A 21,730-nucleotide genomic window follows, 5' to 3' on the forward strand; every position below is an offset into this window, starting at 1 on the left:
TACCCACTTTGCCACCAGGGAAGCCCTGATGTGGGCCATTTTTAAAGTCTTTATTGAATTTGTTACAATATTACTTCTATTTTATATTTTGTTTTTTTGGCCATGAGGCATGTGGGATCTTAGCTCTCTGACCAGGGATTGAACTCATACCCTCTGCATTGGAAGGTGAAGTTTTTTTTAAATAATGTTTGTTTTTATACTGCTTTTATTTTATTTTTTAAATTATTTATTTATTTATTTATTTTTGACTTAGTTGCGTCTTAGTTGCAGCGTACGGGCTCCTCCTTGCGGTGCGGGGGCTTCTCTCTAGTTGTGGCATGTGGGCTTAGTAGTTGCAGCACACGGGCTTAGTTGCCCCGTGGCATGTGGGATCTTAGTTCCCCAACCAGGGGTTGAACCCACGTCCCCTGCATTGGAAGGTGGATTGTTAACCACTGGACCGCCAGGGAAGTCCTTTCCTCACTGATTTGAGTTCAGCAAATATTTAGCATTTGATTATGTGCCAAGTTCTGAGAATTCAAGGAGTAATACAGTGTATTGTTTGTCTTCAGGGGGCTTACTTACCCTCTAGTGACCTATATGAATAGAACCTTTGACTTTCCTCATGGCAGGAAATGTTTTCCAAGGGAAAGGACATTTGAACTGAGTCCTGAAAGTAGAGTGTGAGTTCTTTAGGGGCATGCTGGAAGATCGGATTTTCAGGCAGTGATAGCAACATATAAAAGCCTAAAGGCTTTTAATGTAGTTGCAAATAGTTCAACAGGGTTAGAACTGAGGGACAGTAGGCAGAAATATGGGCCAGAATCAGTCATAAAATGACAGGTTTACTGTGTTAGAAGTGTGGCTTTTATCTTGAAAGTGATTAGGAAACACAGCAAGGGGGTAGAACTTTGTGATTTTTGTGTGTGTGTGTGGGGGGGGAGGGTGGGTTGTGGGGCTGAAATAAGAAAGAATTGACTGGGATGACTACACTGAGCAGATTGCTTTCTCCCTACGATGGAAGCCAGAGTATAAAAGCAGGTTTCTGGAGAAAGGTACTCAGTTTAGTCTGTGTTGAGGTTGGCTCTCCTCTAGGTACCTCAGGTTTAGAAATCCTATAGGTAGTTGGAAATGAGATCTGGAGTTCTAGAGAACAGGTTGAATTAGAGGAAGAGATTTGGGAATTACTGGGTACTGGTTGAATTCACATTTGCAGAGCAAGATCATTCCTTTTATTTTAATTATTTTTTAGCTAATGCTTTCAAAATACCTATTTCTTAATATGTGATTTAAGTTATATATATGTGTAGTATATTGGCATTATAGTAAGTACATGCATATAATTTATAAATACATGGTTAGATACTGGAGGTACTTGATCATTTTTTAACAAATGGGAACTACTCCACTGGATAATCAGCATATTTCATTTTCTGAACTATGTGACCAATTGAGGTTTTTGGGTAACTTAAAATTAATTGAAAGTAAAAATTTGCAAGAGTAGTATAAAGAACTTTCACTTTCATTTAGAATCCCCAATTTTTAGCATTTAACCACATTTGCTTTACCATCGTCTTTTTCTCTGCGTGTTTGGGCATATTATTCTGAATCATTTGAAAGCTCCATGTTCCTTTACCTCCAAATACTTGAGTGTTTATTTCCTGTTCTCTTATATTATCAACTGGATTAGAGTTATCAAATCAGGAACTGGTTGAAGTTTTCATCATTTAAAACACTGTAATATAATACAGATAACATTTTATCAAGTATAAAATCATTTAGAATAAAATTTACATGTAGCTTTATATGAAGTATTATATGTAAGGTGATTCACATTGTGTTTTTGGTATTTCTAATTAGGATTGTATGAGTGTCTTAAAAAACAGTATTTACAAGGGACTTTATTTGTGGAATATTTAACTCCAGGGAAGTAAACCATTATTGTTTTTCCAGATTTTAAAGATTAGAGAAGAATATTTTTAGGAATAAACCAGAATTAAAAATAATTCATGACTTAGTGCCATTGGGACCAGATGTACTTCTTTTTCTCTCAGAATAGTGTTTAGCTTTTTTCCAAATGAAAGGGATTGATATAATGTGTAATGGTGTAAAAAACAAAGATGGAGGAGAGAGACAATAAAGCAGAGAATGTTTTAGTGAAACATGTAAGCTATTTACCTTAAAAAGCTTTTTTTCCTGAATAAACTGGAGTGGTGTAGGAGTTCACTGTTTGGGCTGGGTTTTTTTTTTTTTTTTTTTTTTTTTTTGATTTTTTAAAAATCAGAATGGAACTTCATGTACTAACCTTCCTAAGTCATATTGGATATTAAACAGCTGGCTCAACATAGGGTAGGTTCTATCTAGTGCTAATTGAGAAGTTAGAAAGATTTAGGGGAAAAAAGTACTTTGTAAGGCTAAAAATATATTGCATAGGCAAACATAATATGAATTGAAATATTTTTTACCTCCACAAGTAAAAATTCTTGTTATTCCCTAATCCCTCAAGGCTTAGTACATTTGCATGCATAACACAAACATAATTGTAACTACAGGCTAGACAATTTTGTATTCTACTTTTAAATTTATATTTAATTTATTTATTAAAAATTTTTATTAGAGTATAGTTGATTTACAATGTTGTGTTAGTTTCAGCTGTACAGCATAGTGATTGTTTTATATATATATATATATATATATATATATATATATATATATATATATACACATATATTCATTCTTTTTCAGATTCTTTTCCCATGTAGGTTATTATAGAAAATTGAGTGGAGTTCCCTCTGCTATACAGTAGGTCCTTGTTGGTTATCTATTTTAAGTTCATTTATATCATTTTTAAATTTTATTTTATTTATTTATTTATTCATTTTGCTTGCCCCAGGTCTTAGCTGCGGCACGCAGGATCTTCATTGCGGCATGCGGGATCTTTAGTTGTGGCATGCGGACTTCTTAGTTGCAGCATGAGAACTCTTAGTTGTGGCGTGCATGTGGGATCTTGTTCCCCAGCCAGGGATTGAACCTGGGCCCCCTGCACTGGGAGCACAGGGTCTTAGCCACTGGACCACCAGGGAAGTCCCTATATCATTTTTTTAAATTAGATTGCACATATGAGTGATATCATATGATATTTGTCTTTCTCTGTCTGACTTACTTCACTTAGTATGAAAATCTCTAGGTCCATCCACATTGCTGCAAATGGCATGATTTCGTTCTTTTTTATAGGTAAGTAATATTCCATTGTATATATATACCACATCTTATTTATCCATCCACCTGTCAGTGGATATTAAGTTGCTTCCATGTCTTGGTTATTGTAAATAGTGTTGCAGTGATCATTGGGGTTCATATATCTTTTTTTTTTTTTTAATAAATTTATTTATTTATTTTTGGCTGTGTTGGGTCTTCGTTTCTGTGCGAGGGCTTTCTCCAGTTCTGGTGAGCGGGGGCCGCTCTTCACCGCGGTGCGCGGGCCTCTTACTGTCATGGCCTCTCCCGTTGCGGAGCACAGGCTCCAGACGCGCAGTCTCGGTAGTTGTGGCTCACAGACTTAGTTGCTCCACGGCATGTGGGATCTAACCAGACTAGGGCTCGAACCCGTGTCCCCTGCATTGGCAGGCAGATTCCCAACCCCTGCGCCGCCAGCGAAGCCCCATATATCTTTTTGAATTATGGTTTTCTTCAGATATATACACAGGAGTCGGATTGCTGGATCAGGTGGTAGTTCTAATTTTAGTTTTTTAAGGAACCTCCATGCTGTTCTCCATAGTGGCTGTACCAATTTACATTCCCACCAACAGTGTAGGAGATTTCTCTTTTCTCCACACCCTCTCCGGTATTTATTGTTGGTAGACTTTTTGATGATGGCCGTTCTGACTGGGGTTAGGTAATATGTCATTGCAGTTTTGATCTGCATATCTCTGATAATTAGTGTGTATCCTTGCCTCTTTCGTCATGTATTAATTGACCATAGGTGCATGGGTTGTATTCTACCTTTTAAAATAGATCATAAGGGGACTTCACTGGTGGCGCAGTGGTTAAGAATCCGCCTGTCAATGCAGGGGACACGGGTTTGAGCCCTGGTCCAGGAGGATCCCACATGCCGTGGAGCAACTAAGCCCGTGCGCCACAAGTACTGAGCCCGTGTGCTACAGCTACTGAAGCCTGTGTGCCTAGAGCCTGTGCTCCACAACAAGAGAAGCCACTGCAATGAGAAGCCCGCGCATCAAAACAAAGAGTAGCCCCCGCTCACTGCAACTAGAGAGAGCCTGTGCGCAGCAACGAAGACCCAACACAGCCAAAATAAATAAATAAATAAATAAAATACCAAAAAAATAAAATTTCATTTTACTTTATTTTTTTATTGAAGTATAGTTGATTTACAATTTGTTAATTACTGTTGTACAACAAAGTGATTCAGTTATACACGCATATAGTCTTTTTTTATATTCTTTTCTGTTATGACTTATCCTGGGATATTGAATATAGTTCTCTGTGCTACTGAATATAGTTCTCTGACCTTGTTGTTTATCTATTCTATATATAAAAGCTTACATCTGTTAACCCCCCCAAAATATGGAACACTTAACAAATTGAGAGTCATCCTTGTGCAGGGGCCATGCTAATCTTCTCTGTATTGTTCTGATTTTAGTATGTGCTGCCACAGCAAGCACTCCTGTAACTTTTTTTTAAAGTATTATTTTAAGTTTTGGAGATCAGCACTAAAATATGGTTGTCTTTAATCCAACTTCAGTCAGAAGTCTTGATAGACTTTAAAACCAGTTGATTTTGCCTAAAATAAAGCTCATTCATTTCTTTTTTTTTTTTATTTTTTATTTTTTATTTTTTTTATTTTTTTGCCATACGCGGGCCTCTCACTGTTGTGGCCTCTCCCGTTGCGGAGCACAGGCTCCGGACGCGCAGGCCCAGCGGCCATGGCTCACAGGCCCAGCCGCTCCGCGGCATGTGGGATCTTCCCGGACCGGGGCACGAACCCGCGTCCCCTGCATCGGCAGGCGGACTCTCAACCACTGCGCCACCAGGGAAGCCCCTTTTTTTTTTAAAATTAACTTTTTTGGGCTGTGCCGGGTCTTAGTTGCGGCACGTGGGATCTCTACTTGAGGCACGGGCTCAGTAGTTGTGGCGCACGGGCTTAGTTGCCCTGTGGCATGTGGGATCTTAGTTCCCCAAGCAGGGATTGAACCCGCGTCCCCTGCATTGGAAGGTGGCTTTTTAACTACTGGACCACTAGGGAGGTCCCTCATTTATTTTATTTTTTAATTTAATTTAATGTATTTATTTTTGGTTGCATTGGGTCTTTGTTGCTGCATGTGGGCTTTCTCTAGTTGTGGTGAGCGGGGGCTACTCTTCATTGCAGTGCATGGGCTTCTCATTGCGGTGGCTTCTCTTTGTTGCAGAGCATGGGCTCTAGGTGCGCGGGCTTCAGTAGTTGTGGCATGTGGGCTCAGTAGTTGTGGCTTGTGGCCTCTAGAGTGCATGCTCAGTAGTTGTGGCGCATGGGCTTAGTTGCTCTGCGGCATGTGGGATCTTCCCAGACCAGGGCTCGAACCCGTGTCCCCTGCATTGGCAGGTGGATTCTTAACCACTGTGCCACCAGGGAAGCCCCCTTATTCATTTCTTTTCTTTTTTTGTTTTTTATAAATGTACTTACTTTATTTGTTTATCTTTGGCTATGTTGGGTCTTCATTGCTGTGCATGGACTTTCTCTAGTTGCGGCAAGCAGGGGCTACTCTTCGTTGAGGTGCTCAAGCTTCTTGTTGCGGAGCACAGGCTCTAGGATTGTGGACTTCAGTTTTTGTGGCACATGGGCTCAGTAGTTGTGGCTTGAGAGCTCTAGAGTGCAGGCTCAGTAGTTGTGGCGCATGGGCTTAGTTGCTCCATGGCATGTGGGATCTTCCCAGACCAAGAATTGAACCTGTGTCCCCTGCCTTGGCAGGTGGATTCTTAACCACTGTACCACGAGGGAAGCCCTCATTCATTTCTTAAATTGAAATAATGTAAGATACTGAATCTCCACCAAATAGTTTCTTGAACCAGGTGTTATGGGAAGAGCCCTGAGCTTAGGAATTAAATAGCCATATACTACCACTCTTCAACCTTGTGTGAAGGCACTTCGACCTGCAATACCATTTCTGGGAACGTGTTCCTTGCCCTACTGATCCCATGGCATAGTTGTTAGAATCACATGATGTGTGAGAATAAAAGCTCTTTGAGAAATTAGAAGTAGTATGTAGTACTTTAAGACATAAAAAGTAGATTGCTGACTTGTGTAGCAAAAGTGTTTTTGAGGGGCTTCCCTGGTGGTGCAGTGGTTAAGAGTCCGCCTGCCGATGCAGGGGACACGGGTTTGTGCCCCGGTCTGGGAAGATCCCACATGCCGCGGAGCGGCTAGGCCCGTGAGCCATGGCCGCTGAGCCTGCGCGTCTGGAGCCTGTGCTCCGCAGCGGGAGAGGCCACAACAGTGAGAGGCCCACGTATCGCCAAAAAAAAAAAAAAAAAAAAGTGTTTTTGGTAAAAGGAAAAATGTACATGTAAGGCATACATATTATTTAAACATTTATTATACTAGTTTGCTATCAACTCCAGTTCTTTTTTTTGTGTGTGTGGTACGCGGGCCTCTCACCGCTGCAGCTTCTCCCATTGTGGAGCACTTCGGACATGCAGGCTCAGTGGCCATGGCTCACGGGCCCAGCTGCTCCACGGCATGTGGGATCCTCCCGGACCAGGGCACGAACCCGTGTCCCCTGCATCGGCAGGCGGACTCTCAACCACTGTGCCACCAGGGAAGCCCTCAACTCCAGTTCTTAAGGAAGGTCCCAAAAAGCCATGTCTTCTTGTTTCTCTTCAACTTATGTTCCAGAGATAGTGTATTTTGTGTAAATGAGCTGTGAACCTGAGAACTAACAGAATGCTGTAGTGCCCTTTGAATTAAAGCCAGATTTTTCAGTTGAACATCGATAAGTCTTGCTTTACCTTCTTACTCACTGCAAGTGTTTAGTATGTATTTATTGGTTGATGTACCTTTGCTGTGATGTTAGTAACTGTCTCAAAGACAGGGAGAGTGGAAGGCTCTTTAAAAAAATAAGCTAGAGAGCTGAACCATATTTACTTTCTGAAATTGAGCTTTTCTTAAAATATCTACAAAAATGTAAAGCACAATACTGACTGATTTTAAAGCAACTATCAGAACTCAGTGAAATGATTATTACTTTTCAAAAGGAAATACGTTGAGGAGATTGATACACAAAGTTTCAAGGGACTATCATTAAAATTTTTGGAATTGATTTTCAAATTGTCATAGGAACTTATATAGGGTTTTTATATCTATCTTTGGTGGAATGTAATGAATACTTTAAGGGTAAAATTTGTTGTCAAAGCCAGTTCTAACAAATAAGGTCATGTGATTCAGCTGGGTGGTACTATTTTGGGACATTTTAAACAAGTCACAGTCTGTAGGCTATCTCTCAGTGATACTTTGGAATTTCTACCCATTAAGTGTGACTGACTTCATGGCAGGAATTCTCATGAACTTGGTCAGTCTGGTGTAGAGGAAAGGATGGGAGTTTGAGGACTGTCACTTCAATGATCTGTTTCCTTTATTTGAGTCAATAAACCATGCTTTGTGCTAAATAAATTTTAGGGAAAAGAAAATTAATAAGAAAAGGCTTAGAGTCGTCAGAAAAAGGAGTTGGATCTGATTCTTGGTTTTATAATTGTTCCCTTCAGAGTACCTGAGTGGCAGGAATAAATGGGCAGGTCTAAGAGGAATCTGTTGTCTTCAGATTTTTCACTTAGAACAGTTTTTCCTGATAGACTTATTTTTGAGCTTTCTGCTCCTGAAAGTGTTCTGTGGCAAAGAAGCATTAGAAAACTAGGAATCAGCGAACATTATGGTCCCTACAGGTTTAAGTATTTTTTTATCTGTATCTGAGAATGGTATTGTTTTGCCAAGATCATGCTAAATTCTAGGACTTTCTGGAATGGGGGAGGAAAAGACCACGATTAGCATGTAAGTCTGAGAAGCAAGAACAAAAGTACTTGTGGAGACAAATCACTCATCTTAGTCACCACAGGAGTGATACTACACTCTTGGAGTGACTGGAGAAGTTCCTGATGTCCATGGGGTCCAATCTAGTAGGGAGGGCAAAACTGTAAAGACTTCAGACTGCAGCCTGGATCTCCTTAGAACAAGGACATTATCTTACAAATACAGTTATCAAATTTAGGAAATTTAACATTGACACAATACCGTTATCTACTATATAATCTGTCTTCACATTTCACTAATTATCTCAGAAATGTTTCTTATAAGATCTAAACCAAGATCCCACATTTTAGTTATATCTCTTTAGTCATGATTAATTTGAAATAGTTCAGCCTATGTCTTTGTCATTCATGACTTAAATTTTTAACCACTGGACCGCCTGTTCTTCATGACTTAAATTTTTGAAGCATACAGACAAATGTTAGATTTGTAAAATTCTTCCATGTTATTACTTGTAGTTGCAGTTTGTTCATTCTGGTTACTGTTTAAGGGTTTGGCAAATTTTTTCTTAAAGGGACAGATGGTAAATATTTTAGGCTTGCAGGTATATGGACTCTGTCACAACTACCCAACTCTGTTGTAGCATAAAAAGCAGCCAGAGACAATTACCTACATGAGTAGGTGTGACTGTGTTCAAATGAAAATTTTAAAAATGGGCAGCTTGGTAATAATTTGGTATCCCTTGTTGCATAGTATTTCACTGTGGGCATATTGCACAATTTATTTATCCATTCTACCATTGATGGGTTTTTGGGGTTATTTCCAGTTTAGGGCTATTGCAAATAGTGCTGCTGTGAATATTTTTGCATATGTCTTCTGGTAAACATAGGTATTTATGTCAGTTACACTCCCACATGTGGAATTGCTGGGTCACGGGGTGCATGTTCAGCTTTAGCAGATATGGCCAGTTTTCCAGAACCCTTGTGCCAATTTATACTCTCACATGCAGTGTACAGTGTACAAGCGTTCTAATGCTCTACTTTCTCACCAATGCTTGTAAGTTGTCTGTCTTTTTAATTTTAGTTTTTTGGCGGATTTGTGGTGATACACATTGTTTTGTAGTTGCTGATAACTAATGAAGTTGAGCACCCTTTTATATTTTGCACCATTGGGCTGTTCTCTTCTGTTTTTTACCAATTTTTTAAAAAACTTAATTATTTTTGGCTGCATTGGGTGTTCATTGCTGTGCGCGGGCTTTCTGTAGTTGCGGCAAGCAGGGGCTACTCTTCGTTGTAGTGCGCAGGCTTCTCATTGCAGTGGCTTCTCTTGTTGCGGAGCATGGGCTCTAGGTGCACGGGCTCCAGTAGTTGTGGCACGCAGGCTCGGTAGTTGTGGCTCGTGAGCTCTAGAGCGCAGGCTCAGTAGTTGTGGTGCATGGGCTTAGTTGCTCCGCGGCATGTGGGATCTTCCCAGATCAGGGCTTGAACCTGTGTCCCCTGCATTGACAAGGGGATTCTTATCCACTGTACCACCAGGGAAGCCCCTGATGTGTTTCTCGAAGCTGAGGATTTATATCCTTTAAAATTTCTCAGAAACTTTAGCTTTTATTCTTCTGTGTCTAGTTGTCTAATTTTCTGTCAGCTGTGCTTTTACTTTCATTGGATGGGTTACATATATATATTTCTCAAGCCTTTCTCTCTTTTTTAGTGTCCTTAATCACTTTATGTATTCTAATTTTACAAGCTCTGTCATGTTGTTTCTATTATCTGAAAATGTTAGGATTCTAATCTTGCTGTTAGCTTTGTCTGTTGACTTAAAAACACTTAATTATGTTTGAATTGTGGCCTGTCAGTTCTCTTTTGGTGGATGTTTATTTGGGAATCCTGTTGACCTGGGTTGAGAATTTGCTCATTAAGGCATTTCAGAGGACTCGCCAACTTTAGGACCGATTCTTTTTTGTTTGTTTGTTTTGGCTGCACTGTGCAGTGTGCTTGATCTTAGTTCAGGGGATCAGGGATGCAGCCTGTGCCCCCTGCATTGGGAGTGCGCAGTCTTAACCACTGGATGACCAGGGAAGTCCCTAGGACCAATTCTTATGTTAATTTGGCAAGGGGTTCCTACACTAAGTATTGATAGTGTATGTCTCCAACTCAAATTATCTTGAGGCGGAAGCTTGTTTTCCTCCTTAGTTTTTAGCTGGCATATATTTTTTCTAGCTTATCCTTTCCCTAATGGTGCAGCCTGTTGATACCCCTGGTGTTATGTGTGTATGTGTGTGGTAGGTGATTGTCTTAGTGCTAATGTCCTCACTTGCATAGGTCTGTAGTCTTACTTCCTGACCCTGTAGAGAAACTCAGACCCTAGCATTTAGGTTATCAAGGTTGATGTTACTTACCTATTTAATCCCATTATCCCCAGCCTCCTGTCACCCTAGAATTTTAGTTTTTAACTCAACAAAATTGCCACTTTGACTTTTAGTTTGATTTTTTTTTTTCTTATTTTTGTCCCTGGGGATTTGTTCTCCTTCTAATTCAGCTACACATTTAAAATAATGTCTGTATTTTTTATCCAACATGTATTTTTAGTGGTAGGGTTTTCTGGTTATTTAGCCTGCCATATTGCTAGAGCCAGCAACACCTTTTCATCTGTAAAATGGGGTGAAGACAGTGAACTTGTGAGGAGTAAATGAGGTAATATATATAAAGTGCCTCATGGTAAATTCTCAGTAATTGGTAGTAATTATAATACTTTTTGTTCTCCTCAAGGATAAGAATACTACACCAGTGATTACCTAGGATTAGAGGTGATAATTATAACACTATTATCATTTCTTTTATTAATAAACTTGGGAAATGTTTCTAGAAAGCATTGTTTTAACTCAAAGCAGTTAAAATACATAAAGAAACTTATGGAATGTTTAGTGTCTTTGTACTTTGTGAGGTAAAAGGATTCTGGACTCTAAGTGATAGGTTTTTTCAATTTATGAAGATGACTGTGATCTTCTGTTAACATTCTTGGTTTCTGGCTCATGTTCAGTTTCCGCTCCTTTATTCACTTCCTCACATCTGCTTTCTGGCACAGTCGTTCATTGATTAATAGACCCAAACATGGCATTATAAATGTGTATATTCTCCTCACACAAACGTATACCATTGTCGTCCTTTTTACTGCACGTTGGCACTACCTTGTCTTTAATGAATAAGTCAAAAAATAAAGAAATAAGGACACTACGGCACAAGGTTAAAGCACTTTTAAGTATTTCAGTTAGGTTTATCTTTTTTAAGGTTTACTCAGCTCAGCAGAATTTTAAGTGGGCTGTATAAATAGGTAGGATGAGACCACTTTATATACATCCAGAATAAGATTAGATTAAATTTCCAATTTAGTCAGAGATGTAGCAGCTTATCAAAAGCAGTGTGGTCACACAACTGGGAATAGAAGCAGCCTGTTAGAGCTGTCCCTGACCCCCAGAGTCTCTAATTGGGGTATGCAGCTGCTTAGATAACTCACCAAAGGCAGGCTGCCTTTGCTGGCTCTGGAAGGCTCAAGTTTCGGTACCCTATTAATTTTTAGGTTTTTCAGTACTAATCAAGAGGAATTTACTCTTAACAATCTGGCTTCTTCAGAGAATGTTTAAGAACTTGAGCTCTGATATTTGAACCACATCCAGCGGCAGCTTGAGCAGACCCTGTTCAGGGTGAGTGTAGTTGGGATGAGGATTGAATGAGGAAGTACAGTCAGGGGCCAGTGGGTGTCCCTGAGAAGTCTCTTGTCTCTGCCTCCAGCTTTCCATCCCCTGACTCTGGTCTACTACACTTTTATGTGGGTGATACTGATACTGAGCTTGTCAGGAGGACCAGAATCCCAAATCCATTTCCATGAAAGCTCTAAGAATCCTTGATGTATGACGAGGTCCCTATTTGTTCTTTTGTTTCTTCTGCCACATCTTTAAGAATGTTTTTCTTATTGCACTTTATTACTAGAACTAGTACCCTTGACAGGTTTGTGAGTCTCCCTCTTTCCGTTTATTCAGATCTTACCATTAGAAAATTGAAGGTCTCAGTTTTCTACCTCTTCATTCATCACTTGTCCCTATAGTTGTTGATAGAAGTTATTTTGTCTGTCTTAAGCATATATCTGATAATATTTTAATTTCTCAAATTAATCTGTCTAGAAATTGACTATAACCTTAAATTACATGTAGAGATGTTTTATTGTGATCTGCTCAACATATATTTCTCAGTAGCTTGGATCTGAATTTTTAAATGATTTTAGTACAGTAGAACTGTTGAGAAAATTTTTATGGATTACCTACATTGTCAGGTACTCCACTGAATATTGATGTTAAAGATTTGAATAAGACACTATTCCTGTCCTCAAGGAGTTTGAATAACAGATAAATCTATAAACCAGTCATTTCTGTATTACGCTGCGAGTGTTGTGCATGTGTGCAATAGTGATATGCCCATGTGGTTGGCGAGAACATTTTATCTCAATCTCTGGGCAGTTCAGAGACGGATTAGTAGGAGAACTAAGTCTCATTCTACTCTAGTAGGTACCTTAGCACATTATTCTAGTTTAAGTGCCAACACTACAAAATTGTAATGTCTTATACATTTTCTCAGATAAATAACAAGTTGTCAATGATAAGACTTGCACCCAGATGCTTTTGTTTAGAATATGTAATGCAGCTTTTGAAATGTACCAGGAATAGTGTTGGGCAAAAAATTAGGAACTCAGAAACCCATGTAATGTTTAAAAAGCAACGAGATAACCAGACTGATCTGTGAGGCTTACTTGTCTGTTTAATTTGGAAGAGCTCATCTTAGTGATTCTTAATATTTCTTATTTTAAAACATGCTATTTATTTATTTTTAATTGTAGTAAAATAAACATAACAAAATTTACCATTTTAGTCATTTTTAAGTGTATAGTTCAGTGGCATTAAGTACATTTACATTGTTGTGTAACTGTTACTACTATCCATCACCAGAACTTTGTCATTTTCGTAAATTGAAAACTCTGTACCTGTGAAACAATAACTTCCATTCCTGTCTCTCTCCAGACCCTACCAACCACCATTCTGTTTTTTGTCTCTCTTAATATTTGATATCATGTTTTTTTACATTATATTATTTTGTAATAATAGTTTTCAAAGGAATAAATGAATGGTATATATATATATTTTTGTGTGTGTGTGTGTGGCACGCGGGCCTCTCACTGTTGTGGCCTCTCCTGTTGCGGAGCACAGGCTCCGGACGCGCAGGCTTAGCGGCCATGGCTCACGGGCCTAGCCACTCCGCGGCATGTGGGATCTTCCTGGATTGGGGCACGAACCCATGTCCCCTGCATCGGCAGGCGGACTCTCAACCACTGTGCCACCAGGGAAGCCCTGAATGGTATATTTTTAACACTTCATCTTTTTTTTTTTTTTACTGTTTTATATTTATTTAATTTATTTATTTTCTTTATCCTTTTGGCTGTCGGGTCTTAGTTGCAGCATGCGGGGTCTTCGTTGCAGCATGCAGGATCTTTCGTTGCAGTGCGGGCTCTTTGTGGCGTGTGGGCTTCTCTCTAGTTGTGGCATGTGGTTTCTAGAGTGTGTGGGCTCTGTAGTTTGTGGCACGTGGGCTCTCTCGTTGAGGCACGTGCGCTCAGTAGTTGTGGCATGTGGGCTTAGTTGCCCCGCGGCACGTGGGATGTTACTTCCCCGACGAAGGATTGAACCCGCGTCCCCTGCATTGGAAGGTGGATTCTTAACCACTGGACCACCAGGGAAGTTCCTAACACTTTATCTTATTAGCCTATTTGATGATCACATTTATATTAAATTTTTACTTCCAAAATATGGAAGTCATTCAGCATTTGATTTATTTGAGCTCTGCTTTTATAATCCATAAAGTGCAAATCTTTTTTAAATTGTTGCACAGATTTTAGCTATAACTTAAATGCATAGTTAAATATAGTTATACCGTGTTTCAGTGGTCATTAAAATATTATAAGAGTTCAGTTATAATTTTTCTAAAATTTAATGTCAGGAACCTAAATTGGAAAAAAAACCCTAATATATACTAATATTTCTTATTCAACAGGAGAACCATATTGGAAATTGTGTTACTGGAATTTTCCACATTCTAAAAATCAAATTTTAAATTTACCAGTAGAGTTTTGTAGTATATCAGTATTTTGTCCATACTATTATAGTCCATATATAGTCTATACTATACTATAAAAGAAAAAAGTTTTTTCTTTTATTGAAGTATAGTTGATTACAGTGTTTCAGGTGTACAGCAAAGTGATTCAGTTATACATACATACATATTTTTTTTCAGATTCTTTTCCATTATAGGTTATTACAAGATATTGAATATGATTCCCTGTGCTATACAGTAGGTCCTTGTTGTTTACCTATTTTACACATCGTACTGTGTAGCTGTTAATCCCAAATTTTCAATTCATCCTTCCCCCCTTCCCCTTTGGAAACCATATGTTTGTTTTCTATGTCTGTGAGTCTGTTTCTGTTTTGTGAATAAGTTCATTTGTATCGTTTTTAAAAATGCTTTTTATTTTTATTTTTTAAATATTTTTCTTTAATTTTTTGGCTGCACCACGTGGCACAGAGGATCTTAATTCCCCAACCAGGGTTCGAACCCATGCCCCCTGCACTAACCACTGGACCACTAGGGAATTCCCCATTTTATCATTTTTTAAGATTCCACCTATGTGATACCATACAACATTTGTCTTTCTCAGTGTGACTTACTTCACTTAGTATGATAATCTCTAAGTCCATCCATGTAGCTCCAAAAGGCATTATTTCATTCTTCTTTCTGGCTGAGTATTATCCAGTTTTGTGTGTGTTTGTGTGTGTATACACCACATCTTCTTTATCCGTTCAACTGTTGATGGACATTTAGGTTGCTTCCATGTCTTGGCTATTGTAAATAGTGCTGCTGTGAACATTGGGATGCATGTATCTTTTCAAATTAGAGTTTTCTCTGGGTATATGCCCAGTAGTGGGATTGTTAGATCATATAGTAGTTCTATTTTTAATTTTTTAAGGAACCTCCTTACTATTCTCAATAGTGGCTGCCCCGATTTATATTCCCACGAACAGCATAGGAAGGTTCCCTTTTCTCCACACCCTCTCCAGCATTTATTGTTTGTAGACTTCTTTTTTCTTTTCTTTCTAAAATAAATTTATTTATTTATTATTTATTTTTGGCTGCATTAGGTATTTGTTGCTGCGCATTGGCTTTCTCTAGTTGTGGCGAGCCGGGGGCTACTCTTTGTTGTGGTGTGTGGGCTTCTCATTGCAGTGGCTTCTCTTCACAGGCTCTAGGTACACGGGCTTCAGTATTTGCAGCACGCGGGCTCAGTACTTGCAGCTCACGGGCTCTAGAGCACAGACAGGCTCAGTAATTGTGGCGCACGGGCTTAGTTGCTCCGCGGCATGTAGGATCTTCCCGGACCAGGGATTGAACCCAGGTCCCCTGCATTGGCAGGCTGATTCTTAACCACTGCACCACCAGGGAAGTCCCTCTTTGTAGACTTTTTGATGATGGCCATTCAGACTGGTGTGAGGTGATAGCTCATTTTAGTTTTGATTTGCATTTCTCTAATAATTTGTGATGTTGAGCATGTTTTCATATTCCTGTTGGCCATGTGTATGTCTTCTTCAGAGAAATGTCTATTGAGATTCTCTACCCATTTTTTGATTGGGTTGTTTGAGCTGCATGAGCTGTTTTGTATTCTGGAAATTAATCCCTTGCTTGAGTCACATTGTTTGCAAATATTTTCTCCCATTCCATAGGTTGTCTTTTCATTTTGTTTATGGTTTCCTTTGCTGTGCAAAAGCTTTTAAGTTTAATTAGGTCCCATTTGTTTATTTTTGCTTTTGTTTCCATTACTCTAGGAGATGGATCCAAAAAATATTGCTGTGATTTAAGTCAAAGAGTGTTCTATGTTTTCCTTTAGGCATTTTATAGCATCTGGTGTTACATTTAGGTCTTTAATCCATTTTGAGTTTATTTTTGTATGTGGTGTTATAGAATGTTCTAATTTCATTCTTTTACATGTAGCTATCCAGTTTTCCCAGCACCACTTATTGAAGAGACTGTCTTTTCTCCATTGTATATTCTTGCCTCCTTTGTCATAGATTAATTGACCATAAGTGCGTGAGTTTATTTCTGGGCTTTCCGTCCTGTTCCATTGATCTGTGTGTCTGTTTTTGTGTCAGTACCATACTGTTTTGATTATTGTAGCATTGTAGTATAATCTGAAGTCAGAAAGCGTGATTCTTCCAGTTCCATTCTTCTTTCTCAAGATTGTTTTAGCTATTTAGGGTCTTTTGTGTTTCCATGCAAATAAAAAAGTTTTTTGTTTCAGTTCTGTGAAAAATGTCATTGGTAATTTGATAGGGATTGCATTGAAACTGTAGATTGCCTTGTATGGTCGTTTTGACAATATTGATTTTTCCAATCCAGGAACATGGTATATCTTTCCATCTGCTTGTGTCATCCTCAGTTTCTTTCATTACCATCTTACAATTTTCAGAGTACGGGTCTTTTGCCTCTTTAGGTAGGTTTATTCTTAGGTATTTTACTCTTTTTGATGTGATGGTAAATAGGGTTGTTCCCTTAATTTCTCTTTCTGATCTTTTTTTGTTAATGTATAGAAATGCAACAGATTTCTGTATATTAATTTTGTATTCTGCAACTTTACCGAAGTCATTGATTAGCTCTAATAGTTTTCTGGTAATGTCTTTAGGATTTTTTATGTATAGTATTATGTCATCTGCAAACAGTGACAGTTTTACTTCTTCCTTTCCAATTTGGATTCCTTTTATTTCTTTTACTTTTCTGATTGCTATGTCTAGGGCTTCCAAAACTATGTTGCAGAAAAGTGGTGAGAGTGGGCATCCTTGTCTCGTTCCTGATCTTAGAGGGAATGCTTTCAGCTTTTCACCATTGAGTATGATGTTAGCTATGGGTCTGTCATATATGGCCTTTGTTATGTTGAGATATATTATCTCTATGCCCACTTTCTGGAGGGTTTTTTTTTTTTTAAACGGTAGGCGGGCCTCTCACTGTTGTGGCCTCTCCTGTTGCGGAGCAACAGGCTCCGGACGCGCAGGCTCAGTGGCCATGGCTCACGGGCCCAGCCGCTCCGCGGCATGTGGGATCTTCCCAGACCAGGGCATGAACCCATGTCCCCTGCATCGGCAGGTGGACTCTCAACCACTGCGCCACCAGGGAAATCCTCTGGAGGGTTTTTATGAGAAATGGATGTTGAATTTAATCAAAAGCTTTTTCTTCATCTGTTGTGATCATATGGTTTTTATCCTTCAGTTTGTTATGGTGTATCACGTTGATTGACTTGCAGATATTGAAAAATCCTTGTGTTTCTGGGATAAATCCCACTTGATCATGGCATATGATCCTTTTAATGTACTGTTGGATTTGGTTTGCTAGTATTTTGTTGAGGATTTTTACATCTATGTTCATCAGTTATGTTGGCCTAATTTTTTTTTTTTTTTTTTTTTGCGGTATGCGGGCCTCTCACTGTTGTGACCTCTTCTGTTGTGGAGCACAGGCTCTGGATGCGCAGGCTCAGCGGCCATGGCTCATGGGCCCAGCCGCTCCACAGCATGTGGGATCCTCCTGGACCGGGGCATGAACCCGTGTCCCCTGCATTGGCAGGCGGACTCTCAACCACTGCGCCACCAGGGAAGCCCTATGTTGGCCTAATTTTTTTTAAAATAAATTTATTTTATTTATTTTATTTTTGGCTGTGTTGGGTCTCTGTTACTGTGCGCAGGCTTTCTCTAGTTGCGGCAAGCGGGGGGCTCCTCTTCGTTGCAGTGCGCAGGCTTCTCATTGCAGTGGCTTCTTTTGTTGCAGAGCACGGGCTCTAGGCTCGTGGGCTTGGTAGTTGTGGCTCGCGGGCTTAGTTGCTCCGTGGCATGTGGGATCTTCCCAGACCAGGGCTCAAACCCATGTCCCCTTCATTGGCAGGCAGATTCTTAACCACTGCGCCACCAGGGAAGCCTGGCCTAATATTTCTTATTGTACCTTTTAAAAATCAGATCTTAAATTTACCAGTGGAGTTGGTGGTATATCAGTATTTTGTCCATTTAATGTTTTCTGCTGAAACAGTTTGATGTATATTTTGTAAATCCTGTTTTTCATAGACTGTTTACTTAAAGAAAATTTTCTAAAGAAAATTAGAAAAATTTCTTTGTACCTCAGTTTGTTCCAGAAGTATTTAAGGAGGTTATTAAATTAGAAGTTGTTTATAACTTTGAGTTTATTAAGCTTAGAATTCAGACATGAGTAATGTTGTCAGAACTTTGATTTTTCTCATGTGTAACCTGTATCATTTTTTAGGCAAAATGTTTCATGGATTTCAAAGCTGGAGGCACCTTGTGTCACATTCTTGGGGCTGCTTACAAATATAAAAATGAACAGGGATGGTAAGTTTTTGTATTTATTTGCATGTTTTGCTGTGATTGAAGTTTTTGTATTGAAGTTTTTCAATGTTAAACCTGTTCCTCCTTTGTGTGGTGTTAGAGAATTCTATAAGCACGTTATGATTAATATCCAAAGTATGTTGTCTTTTATCTAGAGCCCTAATTTACTTTTTGTCTACATCCAAGAAAAATATCAAACAAATGTTGCAGTTATTATGCAAGTTATTTTTCATATATGGTTGTATGTAGATAATAGATGGATGTGCATTATTAGCAAATTGGAAGGTAGGCTCACTGTGAAATAAATAAATGTGTATTATAATATGCTGAAAGACACATTATATATTGTTTTATTGATTAAACGAGCATGAGAGTTTGTTGTTATCAGAGGGTAGCCTTCTGTTTTTCAGTTCTGTTTTCAGCTCTGCTGTTGCAGCTCTTGCCAGAGTATTCCCTGATCTAGGATTGACAGCATGTCTGGGTACTCTCATATATGGTTTGTACCCTCACTCTGGTTTCCCAGTTGGAACTTTTTACTGGTTTTCTTGTTCAGCTTGTATCTCTTCCAAGTCCGACCTGGACTCTTGAGGACAGAGTGTCAAAGTGAAATGTCTTTTCCTAAGTCATTGTGTAACTCGCTTGTGTGCCAGTACAGTGAAATATTTTTATCTGAAAAGATTTAAGATGGTTTAGAAGGATATGTAAAATAAATCGTCTTTAAATTAAAAATGGGGCCAAAAAAGAAGTCAAGGATAGAGTTAGAGACTTTAAGAGGAATGAGGAGTAAAAGTTTTCTTCTCAGATTGTACCAGAATTATCCTCTTGCCAGTATAATTATACACCAATTGCAGTACACACCTTCCCCATCTCCTGTGACTTATACACTTGCAGTGAGTGGATCACTTATGTTCCAACGGTGCATGTTTTAGTAATTGCCCACCCATTTCGACATCTGAACAGTGGGCTATCATCTTAATACTGCTTCTGACTTGCCCCACGCCCAACATACTGTTCTGAACCTTTGTTTTCCAGTCGAACCTCACAGTGTAGCTCCAAAGTTTGTTGGTTTCCTCATTATGGCCATTCTCTTTTCCTGTTGTTTCTTTTTGTTTCTGCTTTCTTTCTTACTTCCTGCTTCCTCTTAGGTTCCAGTGATGTCAGGATGGAGTGTCATGTATATGAGGTTGAGTGGGAACACCTGGTAATTATTGGTATATTTGTGAATAGACAGTACAGATTAAGAGTCCAGAATTAGAGGGACTCCCCTGGTGGCACAGCGGTTAAGAATCCGCTTGCCAGTGCAGGGGACACAGGTTCAAGCCCTGGTCTGGGAAGGCCCCACATGCCGTGGAGCAACCAAACCCATGCGCTGCAACTACTGAGCCTGCGCTCTAGAGCCCGCGAGCCACAAGTACTGAGCCCACATGCCACAGCTACTGAAGCCTTCATGCCTAGAGCCCGTGCTCTGCAACAAGAGAAGCCACTGCAGTGAGAAGTCCGTGTACTGCAACGAAGAGTAGCCCCCTCTCGCCGTGATGAGAGAAAGCGCCGGTGCAGGAACAAAGACCCAATGCAGCCAAAAATAAATAAATAAAATAAATAAATGTATTTAAAAAAAGATTCCAGAATTAGTGTGTTTGACTTTGATCTTTCTGGATGTCTCTAAATAGTGTTAAAAAAAAAAAAGGTATGTCTTATTTGTAGTGTTTTTTTTTCTTTTCTTTTTTAATAAATTTATTTATTTTATTTATTTATTTTTGGCTGTGTCGGGTCTTCGTTGTTGCCTGCACGCTTTGCTCTAGTTGAGGTGAGTGGGGGCTACTCTTTGTTGCGTGTGTGTGGGCTTCTCATTTGGGTGGCTTCTCTTGTTGCAGAGCCTGGGCTCTAGGCGCGCGGGTTTCAGTAGTTGTGGCTCACGGGCTCTAGAGTGCAGGCTCAGTAGTCATGGCGCACAGGCTTAGTTGCTCCGTGGCATGTGGGATCTTCCCAAATCAGGGCTCAAGCCTGTGTCCACTGCATTGGCAGGTGGATTCTTAGCCGCTGCGCCACCAGGGAAGCCCTTATTTGTAGTTTTTCAAGTGTAGTTATATATAACTGAGGGACACCAAGAAGGATGGTTTTGACATACTGTGGAAATCCAAAAACATTTCCTGAAGGAGAGATTAAATGCAACCATGTTCAACCCAGTAACAGAAAAGTAAATGTCAGTGCCCTTTGTAGAGTGATTAGGACCTTGTTTATTTTCTTACAGTTCTAAACAGGTTGCTATATGTTGTAATCATAGTCAATGCCATTCAAAGAGATTATTGAATGAAAATATTTTGTATTTTATTAGTTTTGCTTGGCAGTGGTAAACTAGGTTCAATGCGCTGGGTCTTAGTTGTGGCACGCGGGATCTTTGTTGCGGTATGTGGGATCTTTAGTTGTGGCATGCGGACTTCTTAGTTGCAGCATGTGGACTTCATAGTTGCGGCATGCATGTGGGATCTAGTTACCTGACCAGGGATCGAACCCAGGCCCCCTGCGTTGGGAGCATGTAGTCTTACCCACTGGACCACCAGGGAAGTCCCTAGGATTTGTCTTAATATGAGAAGTAACCTTTTATTTTTCCGTATAACACTATTTGCTACTGACACTTATTTCTTACAGACAAGGTCAAACCTTTTTGTTTAAGTTAGAATGACACTTTTCTTTCTACCTTAAGACTTGATTGTTCAACTTTTATTTCCTTCTTCAAAGTCTCCTTCAGATTAAAATATTTTGTTTCAGTTTTTTTTTTCGTGGTATGCGGGCCTCTCACTGTTGTGGCCTCTCCTGTTGCGGAGCACAGGCTCCAGACGCGCAGACTCAGTGGCCATGGCTCACGGGCCTAGCTTCTCCGTGGCATGTGGGATCTTCCTGGACCAGGGCACGAACCCGTGTCCCCTGCATTGGCAGGTGAACTCTCAACCACTGCGCCACCAGGGAAGCCCTTTGTTTCAGTTTTTACCACAGAAAGTCTCTGGCAGTGGCTTTCAACTTTTAGGCATCACTTGGAGAGTCCTTGTTAAAAATATAAATTACTGGGCTTTATGAACATAGAGTGTCATCTGCTAAGCTTGGCATGAAAACAGAATCTGCATTTTCAAGAAGCACTCTAGATGATCCTAAGACCACACATTGAGAAATGCTGGTTAGTCAGGTTGTCATTTAAATGAAAACGTGGTTTAGATCTTTTAACCTGTGAAGAATTATCCATTTTGATAGCATAGTTTAAAACACTGTTT

At 39.5% G+C, this 21,730-nt stretch overlaps 1 protein-coding gene across 1 annotated transcript in view; it reads left to right on the top strand.

Annotated features, from left to right (window-relative positions):
• The window catches only part of SMARCC1 (SWI/SNF related BAF chromatin remodeling complex subunit C1), a gene marked incomplete at both ends in the record, with an annotated part of 177,644 nt that overhangs the window by 11,527 nt on the left and 144,387 nt on the right, over positions 1-21,730 (top strand). The window contains one exon of the mRNA XM_079712293.1: positions 18,382-18,467. Coding sequence (XP_079568419.1) covers positions 18,382-18,467 — 86 coding nt within the window. The remainder of the gene's footprint in view (positions 1-18,381; positions 18,468-21,730) is intronic.

Source organism: Hyperoodon ampullatus (assembly GCF_949752795.1).
Source record: "Hyperoodon ampullatus genome assembly, chromosome: 10".
NCBI classification, from domain to species: Eukaryota; Metazoa; Chordata; class Mammalia; order Artiodactyla; family Ziphiidae; genus Hyperoodon; species Hyperoodon ampullatus.